Source organism: Nelusetta ayraudi, unplaced genomic scaffold (assembly GCF_046127955.1).
Source record: "Nelusetta ayraudi isolate G7.1 ecotype Tasmania unplaced genomic scaffold, CSIRO-AGI_Nayr_v1 ptg000076l, whole genome shotgun sequence".
NCBI classification, from domain to species: Eukaryota; Metazoa; Chordata; class Actinopteri; order Tetraodontiformes; family Monacanthidae; genus Nelusetta; species Nelusetta ayraudi.
The window spans coordinates 744861-760635 of NW_027466126.1; the positions used below are offsets into that span (position 1 = coordinate 744861).

Sequence of the window (15775 nt, forward strand, 5' to 3'; positions counted from 1 at the left end):
ATTATACTTTTATCGCGTCGGATTCAGCTGCTGAACAACATGTCAGTCGTTTGTTTGTGGCTCTGTTTGGGAATGTTAATGTTGCCCAGCAAGCTGCTTCATCTGTTACAGGTCTGCCGACAGGCTTAGAGTCTGCATGATGCACTTTGCCAAGCATTTAAAATGAGTCTTCAAGATTTGTTTTTTGTTTTATTTCTTTTGGGACAAATCAGATTGTGTTATTGTTTTGTCACTTAAATCTCCTAAAGTCAAACATGTTGATCCCAACAGGACTTAACAGAGATGGTAGAGGACTCTTCTGGAACCTTTTTATTTTTAATGGTATAGATCAGGTAACCGTAGATCAATGACATTACATTACAGTTTCAAGTTGCATCGGTGCTGATAGATTTATTATATTTCTTTTATTGCCAGTATGGCTCCAGCAATATCACATTCGTCGATAAACCACTGGAGATTGATTTCAGTTCAATTTAGAAGTCAAACTTCGGCTTGAAAGTAGTTTACAGATATTATTAGTTCTACCGCCTGACACCTGATACTCTGAATAAATAGTAGGTACAAGTTGACTAAGTTGACTAGAAAGTTCATAATTAATTGTAATACAATGTTTAAATCAGCATGAACTCATGATTTCAACTACCTGGTGAACTGACTTTTGTGAATTCACAAGTATTTTTGTATTTATTACCTAGTAAACTTATATATGCAACATAAGATTTTAAGTTGTAAACATTACGAGGACTTCATGCGAGAGTCGCCAGCTAGGTGTCCTTTAGCTGCTGCAGGAATGCAGGTCATGGGTTGAAGATGTGCTGGTATTTTTCCAGTGTCTGTGCCACTGGTTCCCGTGCTGTAACTTTGTCCATGTTTTTGAGGCTCCCCTTTCAGCGCTTAAAGTCAGGCCTCAGTTCACTAGCCAGAGGACAGAAGGCATTGTGAAAAAAATTTAAATTGTTATTATTTTTCATAAATTCTGGAACATTTTTACGTTGCCCAAGGAATTTGCATTTAAAAAACAAACAAACAATATATATACATATACATATATTTAAAAACAGATGCATGTATTTTTTTTTCAGTGCGTGCAGTTTTATAATGAGCCCCAGTGACATTACATTGGAGGGAATTTAAGTTACTTGTGTAACTTAAATTCTTTTACTTGTACCTTGCGCCTCCCATTGGTGGTCGATATATTTATGCAAAACAATAAATGTAAATATCACATGATTGTTGGTTGTAATTACAGTTGCAGCTGGTGACAATACACACCCGGCTAGCCCTGGATAATTTTTAACAGCTACAAATAGAAGGCTTCTCGCTGATAAGGCTCCTCAAGGGTCTGCCAAAAGCTCATAAATAAAAATTTAGATACTAGGAGCCATTTAAAGATAATGAGACTTACGTTAAATACTTCAGAGTAGGTAGTTTGCTTTTCATGAGTGCTAGACTAGCAACTGTCTGCTGTGCTTTGTCAGTTAAAAGGTAAAATATTTGAAATTAACTCATGTCTGACTTTGCAGGTACCGGATCTGGAAGCTTGACGATCAATGCTGGAAGAAGAAGTGACTTCAGAGAAGCCCGAGGCAAAATGTGCATGAACCATAATGACTTTTCCTTAAGTTGACGTTGGACAGCTGGAAACGGTCCCTACATGGATCAATCCTTCCTTTACTTGGACGAGCAAACACTGCCACCAGCGCCTCTCACCAACAGGCAAACCTGGGACTTGAGGAGTCTCTCTCTTCCCAAAAGCCCTGATGGAAACATGCTGTCGTCATATGCGACAGGGGCAGAATGTGCGTCAGAGCCAGTAGATGTGTCAGCTGAGACAAACCCTTCCAAAAGTTGTTCGTTGGTACAAACCACTGACTTGTATGATTTAAAACCTCTGACATCAAGCTGCAATTTACCAGAGAGGGCGCCAACAGACACTGACTTCAGCACCTCGAGCTATTGTGGACATTCGGAACCGGTATCTCCTGCTTTGTCGTGTCTTTCCCATCAAGATAATTTCTACCCTGCCATGTTTACATCCCAGGCGAAAGATCAGAAGCTCTCGTTTACTTGCACACAAGAAAATATCACACAAGAACCACACGGGCTCACATCATCTGCTTCACAGGGTTTGCTGGAGCCATCCAGCAGCGAGCCTCCCTTTAGCTCTGACCACAGCCAAGCCACTTCCCTGCTAAGGTCATCATCATATCACACAGATTGTCTGGAGGGTGAGATGGACACAGCACTGGTGTCAGACCTTTATATCTTTGAAAGTGAGCCGCACAACTTTATTCTAAGCCCTCACGTTGATCCCAGAGAGATTACATGTCCCGAGTGTCAACCATTCTTACAATTAAGGGGTGAAAAGGCAGAGCCTGAATGTGATCCGCACACTGTGACGTGTGATTCGGAGAACTTGGTGAGTCAGTGTTGCCTTGGCTCGAGTCCTCTACACGCAATGCCGGACTGTGAGTCAGACGTGAGCCAGCAAAGGAAGCAGAGGTCGTCATCGGAGAAATCCTGTGTGGCAGGCATGATGTCAGTAAGTGATGCTGGACAAAGAACAGCAGAAGTCACTGCTGCTTCGAGCCCCAAACTGCCCCACAGAAACAGTCCTGTTGAACTGTGGCTGGATGCGTGCCAGTATCTTGCAGTTGAAGATGTGGAGAACAGAGATGTTTTGGATAACACGGGTCCGTCTGTGACGCAAGGACCGCGTGCACAAACCAGTGACTTGCCTTTTCCCGCAAGAGAGATGCAGGTTTCAGGTTACAACAGCAATGGCTATGAGGGGATTGGCTGGTTAGATGGTGACACCCTGGCTTGGGGTCCACCGGTAGAGAGGTGGTCGTCAGTGGACAGCTGGTCAAGTGCACTCTCAGACTGGAGTGGGATCTTCACAGCTCTGCCAGAGGACCTTACAGCTGCCTTTACAGAAATAGGGGCTGAGATAGATGCTCTGAGACAGGCACTAGCCGAGGTCAACACACAGAAAGACACAAACGCCTCTCAGGAGCCACAAGCGCTGACACACACGCAGCAACCCATGGGGGTCCAGGATCAGCCTCTGAAGACGCAGAACCTCCCAGAAGCCTCCATCCTCTCTGGGCAGAGCTACCTCCCTTTGTGCAGAGTACCCTCAGGGCCAGATCTGCAGGACAGAGACAACAACTTGAGCACCAGCTCCCTGTGCGCTATGTCACCGACTGCACCACAGGAGATCCAAAGCAGCCAGTCTGAGCTGCCAAAATGCCCGACAGTATCGGTATCACCCAGAGTGGCATCTCTTGATAGTGCCGTTCCTGAATCTACCTCTACATCTGACATGGACCTTTTTCATTTTGATGGAAAAGTAGATTCAAATGAGCTGGACGATTACATCACAATCAACGAGGATCCAATCATACTCAGAATAGTTGAGGATACAGATTTCTATGACCCATCTGGGAAGTTAACACTTGAGGTAAGGACTTTTGTTTTATGACATTTGCAAACCTTTGTTGGCCGAGCATACCAAACAGATTAATGCATCACGTGTTTGGAAACATATCCAGAGCATTTAGAGACATTTCAAATTCTGCCCTTGGCAGTGTTGTCATATCTACAACATTGAGAGCCAGCGAGATGGAACATACAGTCCGCCAAAAAGCGACACCACGTGTTTCACAAATCATGACATGCCAAATATTTGTCGCCACGCTGTGTGATTGTGGCCATTCATATTGCACGCAGGAGATGGCAGGCTCATGATCCGCTCTGTGTTTTTGAACAGCTCCCAGTCTCAATGACTGACAGCTGCGTGTGCTAAAGGAAACAGGAGTGCCTTAGAGGAAAAACTTCAGATGGGCAGAAATGGCATCTAATAATAGCCAAGAGTTCAGTGATAATAGCTTGCGTCTGTGGCGTGTCAGTGTGGCGGGGTGAGAGAAGCGCACAGCTGAGGACTGAAACATGATGCTCTGTCTCTCTCTCTTCCTCTCTCTCTCTCTCTCTCTCTTGCTCTTCTATTTCTCTGTTGCGTACACCCCTGGACACACCCATTTCCATTGCATCTCCTTTAAAAAGCAATGATCAGAACACTTAGTGGTCTGTCGGCATCACGGCAGCTTTTGATTTGCTCCGTTGTGCATGTTGGCTTTGGATTGTTTTCTACAAAAGGGGCAGGAAAGTGTTAGTTGAATGCAGTACATATGGACTGCGGGATTGGATATACAAGCATGGTGTGTTACTACTCCAGAGGCTGTGGCTCTATAGCAAGGTACTTGTTACACAGGAAAGACCAAAACATGTTGGTAACCCATTATGCATGGAAGCAAATTGTTTTGTGATATTCATCCTAACAGTTGAACGTGCTGTTGATTTCTTCAACGGACTTCACTGTTTTTTGTTCTTGTGTTTCGAATTTTTGCTTTATTGTTTGTCTCTTTCAACACCAGCCCCTTGCAGATGGACTGTGTGAAGTGACAGATGAGAACAGAAGGCCAGTCACCCAGCCGGGATCGGTGGCCGAGCAAGGAGCCCAACGTTCAATCGCTGGAACTGATTGCAAAGTCCCAGATCTTCATTTCCGCAACACATGGACTCCAGCAACCTCACACGTGCCAAGTGTGGACACACAACCTGACCCGAAAATAAATGTTCACACACACGTGTCGTGTGACACTTCATCAGACGTTCACAGAGCACATCAGTTGGAGCCACAGAGGGACTGTCCCAAGTTTATTCCTCCCGTTGCTCCACTTGGTAGCAGTGCTTCTCTACTCTGTCAGAAGGACATTGTCACAAGCAGAGATCAAGACCATCAGTGTGATCACCTTCAACCTTCCATTCCTGACCCAATCTCAGATGAGATTACCTGCAGTTTCTCTTTAGATAATGCAACACTGATTCATAAAAAGGACAATTGCACAGATATAGCAGATATATCTTCTCTGGAGAGACACCTAGACTTGGATCCAGCTGAGATTGTCTTCACAGAGAGAAGAGCTACAACTGAAAATATTAATCAGCTTAGCAAAGAATTGTCAGACTTGGCATTTGTTCCTGCAGATCATTTTATTATCTCAGAGGAGAAACATATTGCTGTATTCACTTTAGATTTAAATGACCCCTTTGCTCCAAGGACAACAAAACAAACTCCCACAGCTGTAAAATCAAAGGGAGCTGAAAAGATGCCTCACAAAAGCTACAAGTCAGCTTCAGAAAACAAACCCCGGTCCAAGAAGGACAAGTGCGGGGGTCATCACTGTGCTGTGCAAGTGTTGAAGAAACAGGATATTATATCAAACAGTGTTTTAGCATGCAGACCACAAGAGACTCATCCTATCGATGCTTTAAATCATACCAGTGAGAAAACCCGGACGGGGCTTGAGGACAAGGAGGGGAAACCCATAGAGACGATAGTAGCAACAGAGAAGGCTTCAAGCAAGCCACATGGCAAGAAGAAGAAAAAGCACACTCAGAGTGCAACTAGTGTGAAAATTGCAGAGGAACCACGAGGTGAGCTAGACAATGGAGCAAAATCACAAACAACCAGAGGAAGGGTTGACATGTTTGAAGCGAAACTGGGTTCTCAGACTGGAAAAACTCACAAAGACGATTCCCGGAACCCTGAGGCTAGAGTTGCCAAAGGAGAGCAACCTCCACATCACTCAGCTCACAAAGACCACCAGCCAAAACACGTCACCAGACCTTCGAACGATGACATAAAAAGAAGACGCTTGTCGGAGGATAAGTTTGGAAAGATTGTGAGCGTTTTGGAGTCTAAACTGCCAAAGCCGGATGTTTCCCGCCAGGCAAAAGGGGAGGATTCCAAAGTAGCAGTTGCACCTGCGAAGAAGGCCTACAGTGAAGCGGTCAAGCAGAATCTCCCACCCAGAGAAGGTAATGGCTGTTTGATCCTTTCTCTTTTGACCTCGTACACGTTGCGATGCAATCCCCCGCTCTCTACCTCACAATCATTTGATGATGCAGAACCCAAGGTGGTGAAGTCCATCACGGCGCAGGCAGTGAGTGGAGATCCTCAAAGTCTGTGCCTGTGGTGCCAGTTCACGGCTGTCTCAGTGAACCACACCGTCACCTGGAGCAGGGATGGCACAGTCCTGTCTGAGCTCAAGAGAAGGTATTTAAATTGATTCTGAGTGGCCTTTGTAATGTTTTCCCCACTAACACTGCACGTTTACTAAGTCTGCACCCAACCCAAGCACTTTAATTTATAAAAAAAAAAGGTGTAGTAGAGTGCCTGATGAAAAAGAGTTACCATTAAAACCCTGACCCGGCCCAAAAGAAATGTTGAACACACAGCTACGTCACATTCCCGTGGTTGTTGTAGCCAGTCATCCTTTGACAATGTGCCACTCTTTGAAGTGCAGGGGATGAAAGCAGAGTGTCCCTGACCATCTCCAAGGCTTCTCACAAAGACCTTGGCAAGTACCAGTGTCGGCTTGCCAGTTTACACGGAACGGTCGTGTTGGATTATCTCCTCACATATGAAGGTACAACTTTTACTGAAACTCTTGTCCAATAAACATCATCTTGTTGAACGAAAGGCTAATTTTTTTTTGGGGGGGCTGGCTCTTTTTTAATAGTTCTGGGTGAAATTGTCATTCCCCCATCTCCAACAAACATCACATGTAAGTTGAACTCATATATAATGAAGTTTAATTCTTGGCTGCTTGATTGCCGCATTGATAACACCGCCTTTTTCTCCAGCTGTTGCCGTCGAGGTAGACTCAGAAGAGGAGGATGTTCAGTGTACCAGGCTGATGTTCAAGGAGGATTTCTTGTCCGAGCAATATTTTGGAGAGAACCAGCCAGTGAGCATTATCACAGAAAAGGTCCACTTTGGAGAGGGAATGCACCGACGAGCTTTCCGGACCAGGCTGCACACGGGTCACACGCCCCTGTCACTTCGAGGGGACTCTTGTGTGCTCAAGGTGCACAACAGCATCAGCTACGGGACCAAGAGCAACGAAGAGCTCGTTCAGAAGAACTTCAATTTGGCTGTTGAGGTAAATGCACCACTCTGACGTCATGAGTCAGTCAATGATTTTCTGTCTATATTTGCACGGATAAAATGACACATCTACCTCAGGATGAAAATAATACATTTTCTGTGCAGGAATGCCAGGTCCAAAATACCGCAAGAGAATACATCAAGGCGTATACGACTGCAGCCCAGTCTACTGAAGCCTTTGGAGAGATCCCAGAGTGAGTGACACTTTCACAAACTCTAAAATTAGAGCACAATAAAAGCTTTTTCCTCAAAGCTATTCTAAATGACATTCTATAAAAAATGTTGTTGTTTTTTTGTTTTTTTTTTCTCCAGGATCATTCCCATCTACCTGGTTCACCGTCCGTCCAATAACATCCCCTACGCCACACTGGAGGAGGAGCTTATCGGCGACTTTGTCAAATACTCTGTAAAGGACGGCAAAGAAATCAACGTGATGAGGCGTGACTCTGAGGCCGGACAGAAATGTTGCGCTTTCCAGCACTGGGTCTATCACAAGACGGAGGGCAACCTGCTCGTCACTGACATGCAAGGTTGGGGAGAGTTTGGAAGAAGTGGATTTCAGATGTGTCTAATTTCTCTTTCTAAAGCACTTAAATGTTATCTTCTTTGGCTATTCAGGCGTGGGGATGAAGCTCACTGACGTAGGAATAGCCACCAGCAAAAAAGGGTCAGTAAACACACCAGTAACAGCTGTGTGTGGCCGCAAACAGGTGGACTAACAACGCCAATCGATTTGTTGCAGGTACAAAGGCTTCAAGGGAAACTGCGCTACCTCTTTCATCGACCAGTTCAAAGCGTTGCACCAGTGCAACAAGTACTGTGAGATACTGGGCCTCAATTCCCTGCAGCCCAAAGCTAAGAAGCCTGCAAGCACCCCGAAACCCAAGGCCCAGCACCCTGCTGCAGCCAAGAAGAAAACATTTGGGCCAACAGTGAAGGGGAAGTCATAACACGAGGACAAGGACGGGTTTCATTTCGCTGCCATTCGTTTGTTTGTTTTTGTGAAGTGGTGAAGTTCATGTCTTGCCCCGGACCTCAGAGTCTGTCTGCAGCAGGTCAGGTCGCAGAGAGGGGAGGCAGTGACTGATTTTAAATGATTGTACTCAGTCTCATGTTGAACATTTGAGAAACTATTCTATTTTTGATTGTATGAAAGAGTGTCTATTGAAAGAGGAAAATTTTTACTTCGAGAAAACTGTGACAAATTTCAGACTTGAAACTGAGTAGTATGAAGTATATTGTCAACAGTGCTCAACTGTGATGTCTTAGAGATTTCTTTATTGAGGATGTGCAATGATATTTGGTTCTTGTTTTTTAAATGTGTTGTTTTCTTTATTTCTTCAAAAAAAAAAAAACACTTTATTTGATTGATAGAAAGAGAAGATATATTTTACAATTGCATAATTCAGTGCATAGAGGCGAGGGTGTGACCTGTTTTGTTTTTTCTTTATTGTGTATGGATGTGTCATGTTGTGTATTTAAATTCTTAAGTGAGTTATAGGAATGCATATCAACTTTATTGTGACGTTATTCTGCTTTTCTTGTTTATTTAGCAAATACACCAACAAAAAGCTACACACATTCTGTACACTTCAAGCCTCGCCCTCAGTGTAAAGCACCGTAAAATGTGACAACTTATTGATTTGCCACGTTTTGCTTTGTCGCACTGATTCAAAATTGCATCCTTTTTGCAGACCTACATGGAACTGTTGGAGCTCTGGCTTCCTCAGAGACATGTAAAAATAAATCCATCAATCCCTCCCCACTTATAGATTCACTCTGTGTAGCATGGTGGCTATTTAATTGCTGGCTCAGGAGACCTTCAGATATGATTCGCCTCCTGCTCCTGCACATGCGGTTGCCTTTTAAATCCGACCTACATTACTGTAATGACTCTCAGGGTGACACTACGACCGTCTCAGATTAAGTCTGCTGTTCTTTTTTTAAAGATTGGACACTCTAACCTGCACATATTTGGAAATGCAAGCATCCGTTTCGTTATTGTGCAACACGCCAGAAAAACAATGGTGAATATATATTTGGTTTGTATAAGACAGGAGGAAGGACAGAAAAGAACACGGGCAGCATTTATTCAGTTCATTTGCATGGATAAATAAATAAATAATTGCAATGCATTTGGTGTAAATTGGAAGACGTGTTGCAAAGGTTAGCAATAAAACAAATGGGTGGCCTATTTTTACTTGCACAGATAACGGAAGGTAGCCGACAGTAAATTAGCACCTCGGATGTGAAAATAAGTGGGTCACTCTGAGAGGCTGAAGACCACGAACAATGCATAAACACTCAGTCGGTCTATTTAAGATCTCGGGCCCTCCTGCACGGTGTTGTGTGTCTCAAGCTGACAGAGTTGACAAGTGCGTCTCATTGGTTGCGCTTCCAAAAGGAGACCTGATTTTAAAAGTGTGTGAGAATCAATGAGGAACTGGGGAATTTGGGGAATTTCTCGGAGATCTCTCTCACTCTGTAGCTATTTAGTGTGATAATGGCGTTTGATAGAGAGGACACAAACACCATTGTCACACTCCACAGCTGCAGAGGACGGCACTTTGTCCAGAGGCTGCTGCCACTGCTGGATGAGTCTGTAGAGGGAAACGAGAGAGAGAGAGAGAGAGAGAGAGAGAGAGAGAGAGAGAGAGAGAGAGAGAGAGAGATAGTTTGGTAACATGCAGAACTTTAGAGTAAAAAAAAAATTAAATAACAACAAGTTGATGGTAAGGGTTTTAACAAATGTTTGTCATAATGTTTTGGGATCAACTTGTGAAACAAGTGAACGAGGGCTGCTGCTGGGTAAATACACCGGGCTTATCCACAGTGTCCAAAGTCCAGCTGTGTCCCCTACTGCTGATTGTGGGGACGACCGCAGCTGTGTGCATCTGAGCGAGTGCGAGAGCAACTTGAGTGACTTGAGAACAAAATGGGAGCAGCACCTGTGCGACCATTGCAGTAGAATCCAGAGTGAATATTCAACACTAAATCTCATCTGTCATCACAAAACTGCAGGTTGCTAATCGGTACAAACTCTCGTTCAGAAACTTTTCAGACAACTCACCTCAGGATTCTCCGACCCCCAACAGGTTTCCAGGTTCACGGGCTCGCACTGGCAGGAGTCCTCCTGCCGATTCTCCCCCCGGCTGCTGTTATAAAAACCCACTTGTCTTCCCTTTCCCGAGGCATCCCAAACAGGTAAAAGTCCAGTAGCGAGTCCCGTGGCAGCGTGCTGGTGACGCCAGGGTCAGCCTGCGTTTGGGTTTGGTGCCGTCCCGTCCAAGTCTTTATGTAGACTGCGCAAGCTGTGGACAAACAGCCAGTTCCACATTAGTGATAAGCTACAGGGGAAGTATTGATCGACCCTGACCAGAGGTAGAGGGTGAGGTAGGGGTGGATGAGTGGGGGAGGCCAAAAAAAGAAAAAAACAAAAAAAAAAACCTTGCTGGTGAGGCAAGAGTGCCCGGCCAACGAGGTTTCACCGAAAGTCACCGTGAGCCGGACGCAGCGACTCTGCTGTTGGAAAAGGAAAAGCACTGGTGTTGCTCTAAGAACATGGTACATAAGAGCATCTCGTTAAAACAGAATGCACTTGTTGATAAAACATGTATTGACTAGTTAGTTTGGGCTTTTTTCACACAGCACATGCACAAAGTCTAATGGTTAATAGCTTATTACAAAGGGGAAAAAAGGTTAATGAGTAAAATTCTTTCCGAGCAGTTGTGGGTTCTGACTGCTAAGTCAGACGGATGAAACATGACGTGTCACTCAGCCGTCTTCACTCTGAGGCCCAACGCTGTGAACTGGCTACACAGCAGCACCTGATTGGGTCCAACTTCAATGCATCCAAATTCAACAGCGATGTCAGGCTACCTGTGTCCACTTTGGACACGAGAGGGGAAAAATAATTTAGGTAAAGTTTTTTTTGCTGTCTGTTGGACTGTTGGTCGCATTGTTGGAAGCCAGAGCCAGAGACCATGGTCTAATTCATCTAAACAATGATTTAATTCATCTAAATAATCTGATCATTTGAAACGTCCTACAAAGTTTGAGTTTCAGCTCAAGAGGATTTCTGAATTCCATATTTCTGCCTCTTCATCAACACTGACTGTGTTTACATGTGCGGCGAGCTCCGATTTAAGGTCCACACTTACATTGATTATGACCAACATTCCATATAATTTGTTGACAGACTCCAGGAATACTCTTATAAGTCTCATAAACCATAACTTTTTTTTTTTGCATTTCTTTTGTTTTATCTTCTACTTTGTCCTCCTTCACAAGCTCAATAAGACCAGATAGCAAAGCTGCAGAAAGTTCCTAACATGAATCTTGACGAGACTCCAAACTAGAGCTGCTAAATATATATGTATTTTATGGAATATTTAATTTTTCAGTTGTTTCTCTCCCAAGCAGGCAGGATGTCTCAGATCTAGAGGAGAGTTGGCTCTCAGTTTGTTTTTGACCACATGGAGGCTGGCAGGTCTTGATAAAGTGTCCCAGCGTGGCTTTTATTTGCTTGTCCTTGGCGCTGGTATCTCCTAGATTGCAATTGTGTGAATGAACTGAGGTCCCTTCACCACGCCAGGAGCACGCACACATCAAAATGAAATAGAGAGATTGTGGGTTGAGGGGGGGCTCAGCTTGTTAAAAATTTGCCTGGGGCAGATGTTCCAATGTGTGTTTTGATCTCCAAACCGAGCCATTCGTGACCTTTTTTTTATGCATCAGTCAAGTAGGAAAAACTTTACAGCAGTAATTGACTGCAGTTGGAAGATGCTCTTATGATGAAGGGAATTAAATACTCTCAAATGCTATGAAGGGTTTCTTTGACAATACAAAGTGGTTTAAAAACACAGCAGCACTGTAAACAGTCAGGTAAAGTAGGACCTTTTCTAACCACTTTGATGTGTATTTATTTGTAGATTATTTATAGATTTTGCCAGGCTTCAGGTTTTGCTGTGCTTGTTTTCAATGCATTTAAAATCAATATGAATTTTATTTTTTATTTTTTTAAATGGAATACTAAAAAAAATGCCACTGGTTTTCCAGTGGCATTAGTTCTACTTAAATTAGTGAGTTTTGTGATGACCTTTATGTCAGCCTGCTGGAACTGCGCAGCCAAACTCAAAGTTGGAGGTTTGGCGCCCTCTCTGGCAAAAATGACGTAGTCACATATCATGCGCAAGGTAATTTCTTCCCTCTGGATGACTCATAACTCATTCATTCATTTTCCACACCCGCTTCTTCCTGAGCTCAGGGTCATGGGGGACTCATAACTGGAGATTCTGAATTCAAACAAACTGACTTTTGAAAGCACAATTTTAAAAGTCCCATAATTTTAAAAATTCCAAATGATAACATAATCATCTGCGATGTCGGTGAACCCTCCAGAAACGAGAGTTCTGATTGCTGTGCTTTTCGGACATTGAGGCTAAAACAGAAATGAAAATCAACCCAGTGTGATGTCGGAAAGGAAAAGTCCGTCTGCCAGATGACTGAACTGTGGAACTGTGAGTGCAAAGGAACAAGTCAAACGCAGCGTCTGAGAACTGATTTTTATTCGACTGAAGTTAAATGAACCACAAAGAGTTGCAGAGTGTCGGAACCTTTAACAAAAAGATATTTTCCTCATCAGTCATTTAAAAAAAAAGAAGAAAAAGAAAAATGGGGTGGGGGGGTGGGGGGGGGAGGCAGAAAGACAGGACTAATCTTTCTAGGCGAGTCATGTCTACGAGAGGCGGGAGAAGACAAGGGGGGAGGAGGAGGAGGAGGAGGAGTGGAGAGGTGAGGGTGACCAGGACGTCAGGCCTCGTCTCCCACTTCCTGCCTCGGCAGCAGCACGAGTTTACAGATGGTTGGTATCACACCAGGTTAGCGTTCAGGTAGGGCAGGAGGAAGAGGAGGAGGACACGAAAAAGACAGGGAGAAGGAATCACATTCATGTTGTTGACGAGAGACAAGCAAAAAAAGACAAGGGGTGACATGACCTCAGAGTGATCTATAAAGTGCCCTTTAGGTTCAGTTGTGTTAGAAAAAGGAGAAAGAGAGGAAGAACATTTAAAAAAAGAAGAAGAAAAAACTTTTTTTTTTCTTAGTAAGAAACGTGCTGCTTTATATTCAGTGGCAATCACAGCTTTTCTCTCCCTCACTCACTCACTCACATTCGCTCGCTTGCACGCACGCACACACACACACACACACACACACACGCACACACACACGCACACGCACACGCACACGCACACATACACATAAACATACACAGCTTCATTTTAGTGTTGTTGATCAGTAATACTTCTGTTAAATGTAGTTCATACATATATTTATATTTCATGAAAAGAACTTAAAATGTTTTTTTCTCCTCCAAAGAACAATTTACAGCATTATGAACAGCAACAGGCATAAGAATATTAATATAATCATGACGCAAAGATCTCGGAGAGAAAGGAAAACAAAAATAATAATAATAATAATAATAATAATAATAATAATAATAACGAAACCCCGGTTTTTCTCCCCGTCTCGACCCTCCAGAACTGATCGCACGTCCAAACATCTTTTTTTCTTATTTTTTTTTTTTGTCTACCACGTTGTCGAAGCAAACACAAGATACAGTTTCATGCTGCTTTCAAAGCACTACGATTAAAAAAAACACAAAACTGTGCATTTGACACGTTTGCTATTTGCACCGTAACAAATGATATGGATTAATTAGTCACTTCCCAGACTAGCCAGATTATTCACGTCACACAACCATATCCTATAGAGATTTGTCAAAAGAGTAAACAACATTGTTCATCAGTACAAATACACTGAGAGTACTTTTTTTTTTCCTGCAAGAATTATAACTTTGATTTTAAAAATAAAATTAACAAAACAAAACAAAACAAAAAAAAATTTCATGGAGACAAAACTATAAAAATCATTGTTTGGGGAGTTTTTAAATATGTCCCCGCATCAGTAAATCCTACCAGTGGCTTAAAAAAAAACAGAGAGAGGGAGAGCGAGAGAGAGAGGGAGGGAGAGAGGGAGAGAGAGAGAGAGATAAAGAACAAAAATCTACAAAAAGGCTGCAGTGGCTATTTGTGATCACGCAACGTTTAGACAAGGCTCTACGGAGGGCGGTAGCCGATTTTTTTCGTTTTTCCTGAAATGTGATTGGCTAGCATTCCTAAGGTAACCTGGTGTTGTTGGCGGGGAGTCTGACGGGGTCGTGGATCGTAGTGCCTCTTAAACGCCGGTCGCTAAAGAGTAAAAGTAGTGCAGGTCGTTGGAGCCGCGTGGAGGCCTCTTTTTTTTTTTTTTTTTTTTTTTTTTTGCCCTCCCCCACGCCGAAAGGTGCTCGAATACTGTGCCAAAAGTGTAATAGTAGTAGTAGTAGTAATCATAATATTAATCATCAAGAGCGGCGCCGCCGAGATGCGTTTGTTAAGTGTGTTCCAGCACGGTTGATTTTCACAGGAAACAGAGCCGGAGGGAGGCAGAGCAGGAACAAGGTGGTGGGTCTATCATCAGTCATGCCTGTGGGATCATAGGGTTCAACACTGACACCCTACTGTTTCTACCCCCACCCCTACCCTCCCCCACCACCTGCTGCCACCAGCACCTTTAAGGACCCCCATATACAAAGCCGGTACAGGCTGGATGCATCAATGTGGTCGTGTTGACGGCCGGCCAGGGGTCTTTACAGTACAAACATGCTCGCACAGAAACGCACAACTGCTACAGCAGCCGCTTTGACGACGTCCCACTGGCGCCTTTTTTTGTTTGTTTTTTTTCTTCCTTTTGCTTTACAAGTTCCCCCCGGGTCCCGTTTGTCAGACGCGCTCGGAGGACGATGTTTTGTTTGTTTTTTTGTCGTTGACGTCGTCATAGTCTGTTTATTTAAACTATACATAATCATTATTATAGATTTTTTTTTCTTTTTTTTAGTCAACCCCCTCGAACCCTTGCGCGTTCTCCACGGCCATGAGGAGTTTCTCTCTCAGGTCTTCGAATGACTCGTAAGTGGGCAGATCCAGACGGTTGAAACTGTCGAGGAGAGAAATGAGTGAGAGTGTGACAGTTTTCAAGAAACCACTCAACACGACAAAATCAGTCACGACACTTTACATATTTTGTTTCGTGTGTGTGTGTGTGTGTGTGTGTGTGTGTGTGTGTGTGTGTGTGTTGACATACCATGTGTGAGCTCTCGGTAATTTATCTGCTGTCCCCCACTGCTCGATTGTGAACAGTTGAGGTCCATTAGAACCTATGAAAAAATATACAATAATAATAATTAACTGATGAATACGACCACAAAGGTTTCTTTCGTGAATACCGACTTTTTAATCAAAATACTGTCGCAAATATTTGATTTTCTTTTACGCCGCACACAACATGTGATTTTTGTTGCTTAAACACACAGAAAAGGCCTTGGGACTGATGTAGGATGACATAGCTGCAATATTAATATTAGAGCTGTCAAAAGATTATTTCTTTTCAGTGCGATTAATCACACAATCTTTATAGTTAACAGCGATTAATCGCGGTTTGAATCGCAAGTCTAAAATTCTGTTATTTTGCATTTCAGGGCAGTTTTAAGCTCATAAAGTATTTATTACCAGAAATCAGCCAGATTGGCTGACTACAGATAAGTAAAAGGGACGAAAAGGCTTATGCTTGAAATGAGATTTAAAAAAAATGTGTTATGAATTGTATTTAACTAATCGCGATTAATGCATTAACGCTGACAGCCCTAATTATTATATT

General features: G+C 43.3%; 2 protein-coding genes and 1 long non-coding RNA gene across 10 annotated transcripts in view; 1 reads left to right on the forward strand and 2 right to left on the reverse strand.

The window, feature by feature from the left end:
- Positions 1-4093: 4093 nt before the first annotated feature.
- On the forward strand, positions 4094-8780 carry alpk2 (alpha-kinase 2). The gene is made up of 10 exons (XM_076043694.1): positions 4094-4258; positions 4437-5883; positions 5974-6121; positions 6367-6494; positions 6588-6632; positions 6712-7010; positions 7121-7209; positions 7328-7545; positions 7634-7682; positions 7758-8780. Exons 2-10 carry the CDS (start codon positions 5172-5174, stop codon positions 7963-7965), a joined length of 1896 nt encoding a protein of 631 aa, XP_075899809.1. The 5' UTR covers positions 4094-4258; positions 4437-5171; the 3' UTR covers positions 7966-8780.
- Positions 8781-9082: 302 nt separating this feature from the next.
- On the reverse strand, positions 9083-10284 carry LOC142899838 (uncharacterized). Its single transcript, XR_012928813.1, has 2 exons — positions 10086-10284; positions 9083-9615 (listed from the first exon to the last, which is right to left on the reverse strand). It is a non-coding gene; the product is annotated as an uncharacterized LOC142899838 (long non-coding RNA).
- A 2281-nt stretch (positions 10285-12565) lies between these two features.
- The window catches only part of nedd4l (NEDD4 like E3 ubiquitin protein ligase), a 39980-nt gene continuing 36770 nt past the window's right edge, over positions 12566-15775 (reverse strand). For all 8 annotated transcript variants that reach the window (XM_076043761.1, XM_076043759.1, XM_076043758.1 and 5 more), the window contains 2 exons: positions 15203-15275; positions 12566-15055 (listed from right to left, as the gene is read on the reverse strand). In XM_076043761.1, coding sequence (XP_075899876.1) covers positions 14953-15055; positions 15203-15275 — 176 coding nt within the window. In that variant the 3' untranslated portion in view covers positions 12566-14952. The remainder of the gene's footprint in view (positions 15056-15202; positions 15276-15775) is intronic.